The 14,862-nt window shown below is 46.3% G+C and overlaps 1 protein-coding gene across 4 annotated transcripts in view; it reads right to left on the bottom strand.

Moving 5' to 3' along the window:
• The window catches only part of LOC102232517 (glutamate receptor ionotropic, NMDA 1), a 51,441-nt gene extending 36,806 nt beyond the window's left edge, over window positions 1–14,635 (bottom strand). For 3 of the 4 annotated variants that reach the window (XM_023343349.1, XM_023343351.1, XM_023343350.1), the window contains exons 1-2: window positions 14,258–14,634; window positions 11,008–11,264 (exon numbers count right to left, since the gene is read on the bottom strand). In XM_023343349.1, the coding sequence (XP_023199117.1) occupies window positions 11,008–11,264; window position 14,258 (258 nt within the window). In that variant the 5' untranslated portion in view covers window positions 14,259–14,634. Of the gene's footprint in view, window positions 1–11,007; window positions 11,265–14,257 lie in introns of all 4 variants that reach the window. The other variant, XM_023343352.1, reaches the window with a different exon arrangement.
• Between the last annotated feature and the right edge of the window lie 227 nt (window positions 14,636–14,862).

Here is a 14,862-nt window from a genome sequence, read left to right as displayed (position 1 = left end):
TCATGACCATAGATGAGGGTGGGAACGTAGATCGACCGGTAAATCGAGAGCTTCGCTTTTTGGCTCAGCTCTCTCTTCACCACGACGGACCGATACAACGCCCGCTTGACAGCAGACGCTGCGCCAATCCGCCTGTCGATCTCTCGCTCCCTTCTTCCCTCATTCGTGAACAAGATCCCGAGATACTTGAACTCCTCCACCTGGGGCAGGACACCCTCCTGACCCGGAGAAGGCACTCTACCCTTTTCCGGCTCAAGACCATGGCCTCGGATTTGGAGGCACTGATCCCCATCCCGGCCGCTTCACACTCGGCTGCGAACCGCTCCAGCGAGAGCTGCAGATCATGACCTGATGAGGCCAGTAGGACCACATCGTCTGCAACAAGCAGAGACGAGATCCTAAGGCCACCAAATCGGACCCCCTCAACACCTTGGCTGCGCCTAGAAATTCTGTCCATGAAAGTGATGAACAGAATCGGTGACAAAGGGCAGCCCTGGCGGAGTCCAACTCTCACTGGAAACGAGCCCGACTTACTGCCGGCAATGCGGACCAGACTCTGACACCGGTCATACAGGGACCTGACAGCCCGTATCAAAGGGCCCGGTACCCCATACTCCCGGAGAACCCCCCACAGGGCTCCCCGAGGGACACGGTCGAACGCCTTCTCCAAGTCCACAAAACACATGTAGACTGGTTGGGCGAACTCCCAGAACCCTCCAGGACCATGTCTACTGGGAAACCTGGGAGCAAGAGAACCAAATGTTGGAACCAGAACCGGCCCTTTTGGGCTCAAAATCCATCATATTTGTAAAATGAATCCTAGCCTTGAAATCATTAATTATTAAATTTTGATTATTTAATTTAATTAATGTGGGTTTTTTTCAACTTTTCTGTCGAGTTGCCTGCAGACATCTTCATTGTGTTCTGTGACTCAAGGCGGTTCAGGCTACCGCTAACTAGCTGATAATATACCCTAGCTTGCTTTCATTAGTCTGTCATGGTTGAGTGAAAATTTTCTCCGGTTGTCTGTGCGACATTTTATTTCGGCCTCTCGCCGACGGCTGAATGAACCACCAGAACCAAGCAACGGAACCAGCACCAACTCCTAGGGAGCAACGCAACTAGAGTCCAGACAGGCAACAACGAATGATCCACGCTAACAGAGTAAACGTTATACTTTAACCAGAGGTGGCGCTAGACTTTTCTGTTATCCGTCATCTTGATTTACAGCATTAAAATCAATCGGTTATGTTTTATTTTTCCCCATAAAATTATAATCATATTAACATCGGCTACTCAGCTGCATTTAGTTAATATTCACCCAGTGGAACCGTGAATCCAGATCCATCACACATAAATCAGATAAATTCATCTAACTTTTTCTCTGTAGTGACACAAACTACTGACTGTGGCCCAATAACTTATAATAAATTAAACGACTCCACTTAAATTACCTGCTGCGGTCTGAACGCTCAGCCTCCCAAATTCCTCCTGGTCGCATCTGCAGAGAAAACTGCGCTGGTTGATCAGTCAGGTGGATCCGTCTGATCAAACCGATCTGCCCTGTGGGGTCTGGTTGTGCGCTTTTATCACAATTTTTTAACATTTTTTTATCATTAACACAACATCGCATTCTAAAGGCGCCATTTCAGCCAAAGGTGTCAGGACTCTGGGTTTTGGGTTTGGTTTGGTTTTTTCCTCTTAAGCCCAGTTCACACTACACAAGTTTTTTGCCCCGATTTTGCCCTTACGAAAATCTTAGAACGTTCTGCATTCTAAGATTGTCGCTCGTAACCAATCATCCTGTAGTGTGTGGTGTGTTAACGATCGGACCACTTTTTTCAGGAACGAGTAATCTAACGCGTTGCTATTTCATATACAGGAGTCAGACTACAGTTACTTATCAAAATCATTTTTGCGTTACTATTTTCTTTTGGACTTTAAATTTATTTCCTCTACTCGTCTTGTCCAGTGATCCCCGTTTCTATGCGACAGTATCAGCAGCGACAGAAACGTAAAGAATGGAGGGAAGAGGGAGATCCGCGTTTTGTTGGTAGAAAAACAGAAACGACTTTGAGTTTCTGTCGCCAAGTCCAATTATTACAAAACCTGAGGGCCTTTTCTTTTTTAAGTCGCTAGCAAATTTAATGAGTCGCGGGTTGCGCCTTTTTGGGCTCGTTTTTGAACTGAAGTTGCTCATTTGGGCTTGGAAAACGATTCCGTAAAGTTGTGCAACTAAACGCCATTGTAATTATTAATATTAAAATAAGTGTCACAAATCTGTGCAGCAGCCATCTGAACTGTGGAGCCGCAGGAGGAGCGCTGTGCTCTGACACCAAACGCAGGGCCGTAACGCACAACCTGGAGGCTCGGGGGTGGGGCGTGGGGGGTTAAAATCCTTCTTAGAGTTTTCCAGACAATAGTGGACCACACAAAAACATGCACAAATTACTGAAGTTTTTTTTTGTACTGTTATAACCATTAAAAAATCTCCCCTTCAGTTCAACCTTATAAGTGGAGACACATTGTCGATGTTACCATTATAAACTACCTTACAATTAAGTATCGGCAAAGATCACTGTAATTTTCACAGCGTTGTTGTTAGCAGCTGCTGAAAGTAACTAAGAAGGTTACTTTTAATGTAACTTAGTTACTTTCCAAATTAAGTAGTCAGTAATCTAACTGAGTTACTTTTTCAAGGAGTAATCAGTAATCCGATTGAAGTTACTTTTTCAGAGTAACTATGCCATCACTGGTTACGATTGATCGGGTCCAGTCAGTAGAACGTCGGGACCGCTCCCATCTGAAATCAGACATATTCAACAGCCCTCTCCTTGGGCTACCACCTTATTATGGTGGAGGGGTTTGAGTGCCCCAGGAGCTATGCTGTCTGGGGCTTCATGCCCCTGGTAGGGGGACCAGACAAAGTGCAGCCCGAAGACCCCAATGACAAATGGCAACATTGGACTTAGTGTTCCCTCGCCCGGACGGTCACCGGGGTCCCACTCTGGAGTGCCAGGCGATGGCGAGTGCCTGGTGGCCGGGATTTTTCCCATGGAGCCCGGCCGGGCTCAGCCCGAAGAGGAAACACGGGTCCCCCCTCCCATGGGCCACCACCTGTGGGAGAGGCCAAAGGGGTTGGGTGCAATGTGAGATGCACCCAACCATCTGATCCTCAGTTGCAGAAACTGGCTCTTGGGACGTGGAATGTCACCTCTCTGGTGGGGAAGGAGCCGGAGTTAGTGTGTGAGGTCAAGAGGTTCTGGCTAGAAATAGTCGGTCTCACCTCGACGCATTGCTCTGGTTCTGGAACCAGTCTCCTTGAGAGGGGCTGGACATACTTCCATTCTGGAGCTGCCCATGGTGAGAGGCGCCGGGCAGGAGTGGGCATACTGCTGGGGGACTGACGTGGGCAATGACAGTGAGACCTGGAGGGTCCTGGTTGGGAGGAACGGCCCCCCCAATCTGAACTCGAGCGGTGTTCTGTTGTTGGACTTCTGTGCTCGTCATGGATTGTCCATAACGAACACCATGTTCAAGCATAAGGGTGTCCATATGTGCACTTGGCACCAGGACACCCTAGGCCGCAGTTTGATGACTGACTTTGTCATTGTTTCATCGGCAGTATGTCTTGGACACTCGGGTGAAGAGAGGTGCGGAGCTGTCCACTCACCACTACCTGGTGGTGAGTTGGCTCCGGTGGTGGGGGAGGAAGCCGGTCAGACCTGGCAGGCCCAAATGTGTTGTGAGGGTCTGCTGGGAACATCTGGCGGAATCCCCTGTGAGACGTAGCTTTAACTCCCATCTCTGGCAGAACTTTGAACACGTCCTGGGGGAGGTGGGGGACATGGAGTCTGAGTGGACCATGTTCCGTGTCTCCATTGTCGAGGTGGCTGATCGGAGCTGTGGCCGCAAGGTTGTCGGTGCCTGTCGCGGCGGCAACCCTCGGACCCTTTGGTGGACACCTTCGGTGAGGGTTGCTGTCAGGCTGAAGAAGGAGTCCTATCGGGGCTTTTTAGCCTGTGGGACTCCGGAAGCAGCTGATGGGTACCGGCGAAGCGAAGCGGCATGCAGCTCGGGTGGTCGCTGAGGCAAAAACTCAGGCGTGGGAGGAGTTTGGAGAGGCCATGGAGAAAGACTTCCGCATGATTTCAAGGTGATTCTGGTCCACCATCCGGCATCTCAGGAGGGGGAAGCAGTACGGCACCAACATTGTTTATAGTGGGGATGGTGTGCTGCTGACCTCATCTTGGGACGTTGTGGGCCGGTGGGCAGAATACTTCGAAGACCTCCTCAATCCCACCAACATGCCTTCCATTGAGGAAGCTGAGCCTGGGGACTCTGGGCTGGGCTCTCCAATCTCTGGGGACGAGGTCGCCGAGGTGGTTAAAAAACTCCTCGGTGGCAAGGCCCCGGGGGTGGATGAGATCCGCCCGGAGTTCCTTAAGGCTCTGGATGTTGTAGGGTTGTGTTGGCTGATGTGACTCTGCAATATTGCATTGACATCGGGGGCAGTTCCCCTGGATTGGCAGACCGGGGTGGTGGTCCCCCTGATCAAAAACGGGGACCGGAGGGTGTGCTCCAATTATAGAGAGGTCACACTCTTAAGCCTCCCTGGCAAGGTCTACTCAGGGGTCCTGGAGAGGAGGGTCCATCGGATAGTCGAACCTTGGATTCAGGAAGAGCAGTGTGGTTCTGGTTCTGGTCGTGGAACACTGGACCAGCTTTACACCCTCAGCAGGGTCCTGGAGGGTTCTGGGAGTTCGCCCAAGCAGTCTACATGTTGTCTGTTATTACGCAATAGCCAGCCCCGCCCTCTCCTCACAACTTATCCTGGGCTGACTACTGACCAGTTCTCTGTCTAACAGGTCCGGAAAATCTCTAAGACCTGGGTATTACCCTAAAAAAGATCTATAAGAGATGATCTGTTCAAACTGGTGGCGAAAGCGATTCGTCTAGCTCTAACTACCTCCGATCCAGAAGTTACGACCCTTTATAGTTAAGAAACAATCAGCTGAGTAGCCCTCGCAGCTGCATAATTCCAATAACCACTTCTGTTAACGGTAGCTCACTTTCTAAGATATAACTCGCTCTTGGAACCGGCTAGATTAAGTTTAGTGACTTAGATATAAGTCCCAGGGTCATTATTTACACTCACTAAAGGAAATGATGAAGCCACCTATTTACTGGAATCATGTACATTAGTTTTACCTCAATTAAAAGAACTGAAAAATGATTAAATGACTCAATTAATTCCAATGTCCACCAACCTCATTAGAATTTTATAGTATGAATTTATTAAGCAAGCTTAAGCAGGGATATGTGACATACAAATCAATAATCAATTGTATATAATTCAAGAGCAGTATAATAAAATCAACATGTATAACCATACTATCCTGTCTTTTCTCCCTAACTTATGTCGCAAGTTCTGAGATAGATTTTCAGGGAGCAGATTCAACTCACACCCAGTTGTTAATGGCTCTTTAGCAACAGGAACATCCAGAAGCCTTGGTCAGAGTCTTTGTCCTTGTATGGAAAAATCCTCCTTAGAATAGATGCAAAGCAGAACGGGTCCAAATCCTTCGAAAACCCAGCTCTTTAATCCCTCCGGGACCTTTGTCTTTCCCCCAAGTCTGTCGCAGAATTTTTGAGATCGTTGGGTTGAGGCAGGGCCGACTGTCGAATCAGGAGCCAGGGATGGGGCAATCGGTGTCTTGTCCTTTCTTGGCGGCGCGAAGTCTGGACTTCTCCCGTGGCTCTTGGGTGCGGTCCTTTTGCTTAATCTGCTTCTACGTGTCGACTCCTCTTCAGCGCCGCGGACTAAGAACAACTGGTTCCTCTTTTCAGCCCGTTTTTATACACTTCTCCACCATATGTGTGTATGGAGAGTTTTTGGTCTACGTGACTTCCTGAACATCTGCTGATTTTCATGGAAAGCCCCGACGGCCCCTCCTGTCTGCTGACTCTTGTGGAAACTCCCTTCTCTCCCCAACTTGCCACATCTCCTGCCAGCCGGACTTCACCCATCCTGCTGACTTTAATGTTACTAACTTTCTCTCTTTTCTATAACTCTCATATTTTGTCTATTTATAAATCATTAAACACATTCAACCTGTATTACTATAAAATTGATTTCAAATCATCACAACTTTGATATTCATTAACAATAAATCACATCTCTCACTTATTATTTTCAAATCATTAACCATAATCATTACATTGTTGTTATCATTACAGATCCCATTTCAGAAAATACATTTCAGAAGGTTATTATATGATTACTTGTACTCATTTTACTAATTGTATTTCATACATATTCAATTTAATTATTATTTTAATCAAACCACAAGATTGCTTTATTTCTCCCAGGCCTTTATGCACCTTTTCTGCGTGTACCTGGAAAGATCTCACAACCCCATGCCAGTTTTCTTGACAATGTGTTTTGTGGACTTGGAGAAGGCGTTCAACCGCGTCCCTCAGGGAGCCCTGTGGGGGGTTCTCCAGGAGTATGGGGTGCCGGGCCCTTTGATACGGGCTGTCAGGTCCCTGTAGGACCGATGTCAAAGTCTGGTCCACATTGCCGGCAGGAAGTCGGGCTCTTTTCCGGTAAGAGTTGGACTCCGCCAGGGCTGCCCTTTGTCACCGCATGATGTGTTTCAGTCCAGTAACTTGTAATAAACTTAACTGGTTGATAGTAAACTGCTGTCTGAACCCGAGTAAATGCTATTCGTTGGTTACAAAAATACGGAGGGGAATCCCAAACAGCCAAAGTCCAGCGGACATCGGAGATGATATGTGGAAACAACATTAATGTTTATCCAACATTTCGTGCAAAGAATATAGAAATGACCAGGAGAGGGGTGTGCCGTGGTGGCGTAACGGTTAGCGCGACCCGTATTTGGAGGCCTTGAGTCCTCGATGCGGCCGTCGCGAGTTCGACTCCCGGACCCAACGACATTTGCCGCATGTCTTCCCCTCTCTCCTTCCCCGTTTCCTGTCAGCCTACTATCATATAAGGGACACTAGAGCCCACAAAATACCCCCTGGAGGGGTAAAAAAAAAAGAAATGACCAGGAGAGGAGTTGGAGCGAAACTGGTACTGCAGTTGATTCCAGTAATTTGTCAGCTGTTCATCGTTAACGTGACATAATAACTATAAGATTATTCATTCAGTCAGGGCTTGACGCTTACAGAATGTAACTGTCACTCGTAAAACATTGATTAATGTCTGGTTTTAAAATTAGTTAACTGGACTTGTAGCCATTATTTTGTGCCCATTGTTCTCAATGTAAATCTATAGATTAAAACAGCAAATACTAATTAACCGCTGAAGCTTAAAGAAACAACAGAACAGAAAACAATCTAAACACACAAATGGTAAAGATTAAAAACGTAACTCGCCTCCATAGCGTTTTGCAGCAAATAAAGCCGTCTCTGTGGAGATGCCCCGTCTCCACACTTTTATCCAGTGCCTTTTTGTTACATCTTTAATGTTTAAAATAAGCTCACCAACTGTCGCTATTGCTTCTACAAAGGCATGTTTGTTTCCTCTAAATTCACGTGTGATTTAGTGTTTTTTTATTGTATTTTCTGTCTGGAATCTGAATGTCGGTGAGAGAAATCGGTTCGTTTGGTGTGTAGCTCTTGCCATGTGGCTGGACACGCTGCACCATCGGCCCGATCGGTGCAGCGTGTGTGTGGTCTCTCAGGTTTTGAAAATTGGCCGACAATTCTAAAATCATGTAGTGTGAGCTGGGCTTTAATTATTGTTATGTTGTATTTCACTTTAGGTTAGCTCTTCATGGTCATTTTAGTTTTATTTGAGGTTATTTATTGAGGTTAGAATTGTCTTATTGCGTTCCTTATTTTCATCCTTCATAGTGTTTCTTCTTTAGCTACTTTAGGTTCTGTTATTCTTGTATATCTGAGTCCATGTCGACCTTCCTTTACTGATTATAGTTTATTTTTATTAATCCTTCTAGTTATTCCTTATTTCAGCCTCCCTGCAGTGATTCTAGTTATGTTTATTAGTTATTTCATCACCGGAGGTTCAGTTATTCGTACATGTCTGATTTATGTGAACCTTTCTGCAGCGGTTCCAGTTAAGTTATTAACTGTAGTGTTTCTAGCTCTTCTTATCTGCCTCCATACCTTCTTCCTTTAGTGATTCTAGTTAGGTTATTTCTTTGTTTAGATCTTCTAGTTATTCTAGCTCTATTTTCCTTAGTTCTTAGATCAGCCTTGTTTCTGTTTAGGTTTGTTTGAATTTTTCCTTCATGTCTTTTTTTCTTCTAGTTTCTCAGTTTTTCTTTAGAAGTATTTTCAGCTCCCTGTTTTCCCCGGTACGGTACATCTCCTCAGCCTCTCTGTGCCAACTACTCACACCTGCAATCAATCGTCTCATCTCGTTAGGTCCATTGTTGGCTACCTCCCTGTATTTTAGCTCCTGTATCCCAGCCCCGACTCGCCGGTCCGTCTCGTTACCATGTTTCCCTTCTTGGATCGTCTGTTGATCCCTCAGGTTTCCGGTTTGCCCTGTATTTGCATTTTCTTGTACCCCTGGATTTTGGATTTTTTGTTGGTTGATTTTCTTCATTAAACATTCATTATTTCTACGACTACTGGCTGCTGCGTTTGGGTCCACCGCCACACCACGACCAAAGGTTTGGAATGGCTTCTGAACCAGACGCTCCAGAACTCTTCAACACGCCGCCAGCTCCCAGTCAGAAAGACGCATTTAGTTCAGCGTCCATGAGATTTGTATTCAGTGAGGATTTTTTTTATTGATTGATTTTAGTTGCCTCTGCGATGAAATCTTTGTAAAGTCTATAATGTCTGCCCATGTGCAGTCAGGGGTGTTAATTATAACTGTCAAATGACCGACGGGCTTCAAATTTTCCTGGCGTTTAAAAAAAACAACAACTGGTCAAATATGGAAAATATTCCGTTAACGCGACCTCTGACTTTAACAGAAATGTTTTTTCTGATTTCATGCATATTTGTCTTTAAAAGTCTTAAGGTTGAGTTGCTGAAACCTGGAAATGTGGCTCTGCTAAATATATGAAACATTGACATTTTGATTTTATTTACTTTCATTTTGCTGAATAATCACCCCTCTGATAGAGACAGCATGCTAGCGCCCTGTTAGCTCCATGCTAGTTCCATTGTTAGCTCCATGCTAGCTCCATGTAAGGACTACAGGTTGGGATTCAAACCCAGGACCTTTCTGTAGCAAGGCAGCAGTTCTACTACAGCAGGTGTCGAACTCCAGTCCTGGAGGTTCGCTGTCCTGTAACTTTTAGATGAGCCTCTGCTGCAGCACCTGAACAGAATAATGAGGTCATCAAGGTTCTGGAGAACCTTAAGGTTCTGGTGATCCACAGGAGGAGGTAATTAAACCGTTTCATTCCAGTGTTTTGTACCTGTGGCTCATCTAAACCTGTGGCTCAGCGACTGGAGGCCTGGAGTTTGACACCTGTGATCCACAGGATCTAAACATTTTAAAATGAGATGCGACTCTTTCCAAGCCAGATCTCCTACTGGATCCGACCGTCGTCACCATGGTGGTAGGAGCTCCTTCCGCCTCTATCGTTGTGTCCTTAGGCAAGACGCTTCACCTTTCCCAGCAGGGGGCGCTGGTGCGTGGAGGCTCGGCTCCTGACTGCCCTCTGGTGGCAAGATACTGGATTGTCTGTTCCCTGAGACTTCCAGCCAAGCTGAGGCTGATTTCCGGAGGATTCCTGGCTCAGGATGAGGAAAGTCAGACCTGTGGCTTTCTGGGAGTGAGAGACTGTTGGATTAAAAGTGTCTGGATAATCCCTCCATGGCCGCTCTGGGAGAACGGCAGATTACATGAGAGCCAGACGGAGAGAGCAAGTTAATCTGACAGCCGTCTCTCTGGCCAACATGCCGCCATGTTGGCCTCGTTTCCTCCATCTTCCTCCATGTTGCTCCTCCATGTTGCTCCTCCATGTTCCTCCTCCTGTGATGAAGAGCTGTCTGGACCGGCCGCCTGACCCGGTTCTGTTCAGGTTTCCAGCAGCAGCTCAGTTCTCTGCAGGCTCTTTCAGAAGCTTTATTTGTGTCTTTTGTAGAGCGTCTGTTTGTGCGGTTATATTTAGAGCAGCTCTGATTTCGCGCCTGGAGCCGCTCTCCGTCTTTCATGCGGCGCTGCGTTGCTCCCAGCGGGCCGCTTCCTCTCAGACTGACGGCCGCGCTCAGGTTTCAGAACAGGTGAAATATGAAGGAAACGCTTCGTGTGAACTCATTCTGTCACTTCTGCTTCTGTTCCTCATGTTATTCTAATCATATTCATGAAGTATTAATGTTTCAGCAAACATCTCTGAGTCCCTGAACAAACCCAGACTGAGACTGTCACACAGCCAGCCGTTTAAAACGCCGCCTTTAAAGAGAGACGGTGGAAATAAATAACCAGCACAAAACGGAGAGCTTAATATCACAACATCCACTGTTAACGTTTTTATCTGCCAGGTTTGGATGAAAATCATTTAAAATCAGGATCAGATACAGAGAAAGAAAACTGGATCTAAAGGAAGGAGACAAATCTGCAGAAACAGTAACAACAATCATAAGGAAGTGTAACTTTCTCATTTTGATAAGACATAAAACTCATTATAATGATATTTGTCTGGTTAAAGCCAAACTGTCTCCTTGTTTCAGCGACAGAGGTCAAAGAAACACGGAGAGTCAGAGGCAGATCATTTAGATCTCATTATAATGATCCTGTTTCACTTTGTTTAACACAAACCTGCTGGAGTTTAAAGGTCTGAACCTGTCAGGGATCCTTCCTACTCAATCCATCACCCAACCTGCTAGCGATAGCCCACATGCTAACAGCATCACTTTAGCTAGTCCTATCATTTTTGCTAATCTTATCTTAGCTAATCTTACTAGAGCAGCAACGCTTGTGAAGAATCGCAGCAATACTGTTTCCCAGCTAAAACACGGCCAGGTAGCCGTTGCCATGGTAACCGGGCGGTTCACCTGGTTGGAGATGAGGTCCTCGCAGACGGACAGCGCCATCTGGATGGCGTTGGGCTTGTGCGTGACGGAGATTGCGTTCATCTTGAACTTGTCCTTGCCGTAGAGGTCGTTGGCCTGCGTCACGGCGTCCTTGAACACCTGCTCGTAGCGCTTCTGGCTCAGCACGGCGCCCACGTTCACCTGGCGCGGCTCGCAGCCGCACAGCGCCACCGAGCAGCAGTGCAGCGCGGCCAGCAGCAGCACGCTGCGAGCCGCCACTGGGGAGAGGAGGAAACCACGATCATCCACAGACAGGAGGCGGGCTGTAGCCTGGAGCTTACAGTTATTTACTTTACTTTTGGGTCAAGCATTTAGGATCAAAAGCAGCATTAAGTGGCTGTGGACTGGTTTCTGCCGGGTGAATAGTGACTTGTGCTATTTAAATAATTAGTCTATGATAACGATGCTAACAACAAGCTAACCCAGGTTATTTCTATGAGCTTGGATCTCCTGGTAAATCATTTATTTAGCTTCTGTAAACCAAATTCATGCAGGAGTTGTAGGTTAATGTTGAGTGGTTGTAGGGTTCAGGTCCAATGCAGGTCATGGATTCGCTCCGACCTACAGAACCTCCGTGTTGGACTCAGACATGAACCGTGTGGGGGAACAGTCACAGCTCTCTGTCTGTATGGCTGGGGAGGTTACATTTCATTTATTTAGCTTTTAGCATCAATAAACATGATCTTTTGTGTCCAGGACTCGGCCCTGAGCTAGCTGCTAACATTAGCACCGCGCTAGGGCGTAAAATAATATCTTGCCTTACATATTGTTGTCTTTCTAAGTAACTGTCTAATAAAATATCTGTTTAAATATAATTTAAACTTTGCGATCCTTCCTGTTAGAAGGTGGGCGCTGCAAACTGGCATTGTTGGTGTAAATGCCCGTTCCATGTTTATATATGCTGATCGTAGGTTGTCACCCATAGTACCCAGTAGGGGGCGCTGTAGTTTGGTTCACGTTGAGTTAGTGCCTTCGTTTAAATCGAAAAATAAGAGGAAGTGTTGCTAGTTTCCTGTCAGTCAGCACTTTGGGCTGAAATATACCATGGACAAGACGCGGGGTGGGCAACTCCAGGCCTCCTGCATCTCCACTTCAACACACCTGAGTCAAATAATGAGGTCATCAGCAGGACTCTGGAGAACCTGACTGCACTAGGAGGTGATTCAGCTGTTGGATTCAAGTGTGTTGGACCAGGGAGACACCTAAGAGTTGCAGGACTCCAGGACCAGGATTGCCCACCCCTGGTCTGGACTGTAGCGCTCAGAACAGGCTAAAGGCTAACGCAGCACAACTCGGACTTTACCGTTATAAACTTTGCAGCCCTTGGACAGCGGAGCGAGGTACACGTTTAAAACCGCATTAGTTTGTGAAGTTAGCGTTACTTTGTAATGGATTCATGTTTTGTGTCAAACAAAGGCACTTAAACAAATGTATTTTCTTTTCTTTTAGTTTTCACGGTGTATTCAGTGCTCTTCAACAAACTAAACTAAGTAAATATGAATCTACTGCACCCGTCGAAGCTCTCCGTGTTTCCTTACGTCTGAGGGACTGCTATAGTTTCTGCACCTCCTGATTTTAGTTGTAGATTGTTGATCCACTTTTCTCCTCTTTTTTTGGTAAGTTTTTTAAAATTAACTCTCTTGTGACCAACAGCCTTCGAAACAGGAAAATAACGTTTATCTTTCTCTCTATTAGAACGGCTGGAACAACCGTACAGGACTCAGACTGTAGACATTTTGATGCTGGATCAACAGAAATAAATGAACTGCATTTACTTCCTGCCCTCCATCTGTGTGGTCTATTTGTTGGAGCTGGAGTTTGCATTTTAAAGCGGATTTTATGTGTTGGGGGGGGGGGGGGGGGGGGGCTTCGTGTTTAGGGTTTCGTGTTTAGGGCGGGGCCTCGGGTTTAGGGCGGAGCTTTGTGTTTAGGGCGGGGCCTCGGGTTTAGGGCGGAGCTTTGTGTTTAGGGCGGGGCTTTATTTGTTTCATAATTGATGTTTTTATTATGTAAGACATTTTGAACTGTCTTGTTGCTGAAATGTTCTGATAAAGTTGATTAATTTTTAGGGTCGGTGTTTATAAGGTCAGAGGTCATAAATCATGCTGAAGGAGGTGATCAGAGCAGGAACCAATCAGAATCCAGGTAAAGTAAAACAGTTTCATCAAAGTGCTGCTTCTACTGATCACTTTCTGTGACCTCTGACCTCTGCCATCCGTCCAGCCCGGAGGACCAGCAGAGGTCAGGAGGTCAACCGGCTCTTTGTGTTGGTTGGGATTAAAAATGGTTAAATAATCACTTTTTCTCCAACCATCATTCCAGCCAACAGGAAGTGATGCGTTCGACGAGCCGGCTCCAGTTCCTGCTGAATGATGGATGTTTTTATGTGGAGCGTCAGAAACACAAAGGTTACATAAAACATAAAGTTTATATAAAACATCCAGTTGATCAGGCTTTTGGCCATAAAAACTCTGAGCTTCGTCATTAATAATCGAATCGAACCAGCAGCAGCTTTTATCGTTACTCAGAGGCGGAAACAGAAACTCTTCATGTTTATTAATATTTAATCCCTCCAGAACCAGAACCGCTTTAAAACCCTTTAAATGTGTTTAAATCAGGAAACAATCTGAACTAAAATGATTATTTAATGATTTTACCAACAGTTTTAATCAGATTATATTAATTCCTCATGTTTGCTGTTTGATTAATGAATAATCTGAACATGTTCTTTGGATTGTTTTAAGTTTTTAATCATGAAAATGTTTTATTTTTGCTCTAAATTCACGTCCAGCTTTAATGACAAAATTTCTTCTGAAGTTTTAAAACTTTAAATTTGAAGAAAATTATGATAAACATTTTCAACATTTCTGCATAACTTTTTTATTCACATTTTTCTGGATTTTAATATTTTAATACAAATTTTAAAAAGATCCTTAAAACGTCTGACTCTGAAAATGATCATTTTCGTTCATTTAATTCACAGAAATCTGAAGTAAAAGATTTTTACTTCAGATATTTTAAAGCAAATATCAGAAATAAAACCATCAGAACCGGAACACGTGATCCAGATCCAAACAGAGGATGAAGCCCGACCGGACCGAACCGTGAGCCCTTGGGGCCCCGGCGGGACCTCTGGACCTGATCAGAACCGGTACCACATCACTGCTGCCGAGCAGAACCAGAACCCCTGAACAGAAAGCGAGACACTTACTGATCCAGCTACAGGTCCGGGTCCCGGTTCTGGTTCCGTCGCTCTCCTGTTGATCCACCGTTGGCTCGGTTCTCCTCCTGGTCTGGATTGGACGGGTCACGCTCCTGCTCGGTTCCGGCTCAGAGGTTCTGGTGCCGCTCGGTTCGGTGACAGCAAAGATGACTGGGTTGGGTATTGTGTCAGTCCGTGTTCAGAACCGGACCCGCGGACTCGGTTCCGCCTCGTCCTGTTGCTTCAGCGCCGATCCATCGGCTCCAAACCGGCTCGGCTCCGGTTCTCCCGGTTCTGTTCGGGCTCGCGATGACGGAGGACTTTCAGGTGACCTGATGCTCGCGCGCGCGCGCCGCTCTGTCCTTGGATCTGCGGCGCGCGCTCCCGAGACGAGCGGGGCGCGCTCCCGAACGGAGGAGAGCTTGCGCGCGACGTCGGTGTTCGCGCGTCTTGTTTTGGGAAACCAGAGAGAATTCTGGGTTCTGGACCAGAACCGTCTGGTTCTGATAACGGACCGGACCGATCCAGAACCAGGAGTCCATTCTGGGCCCAGTTCGGTTCGGTCTGGGTCCAGTTCGGAACGTCTCCAGAACCGCTTCACAAGGGCGGAACAT

Source organism: Xiphophorus maculatus, chromosome 12 (genome assembly GCF_002775205.1).
Source record: "Xiphophorus maculatus strain JP 163 A chromosome 12, X_maculatus-5.0-male, whole genome shotgun sequence".
Lineage (NCBI taxonomy): Eukaryota > Metazoa > Chordata > Actinopteri > Cyprinodontiformes > Poeciliidae > Xiphophorus > Xiphophorus maculatus.
Note: the sequence above shows the minus strand (reverse complement) of the source record. Positions and strands in the feature narration are given on the sequence as shown.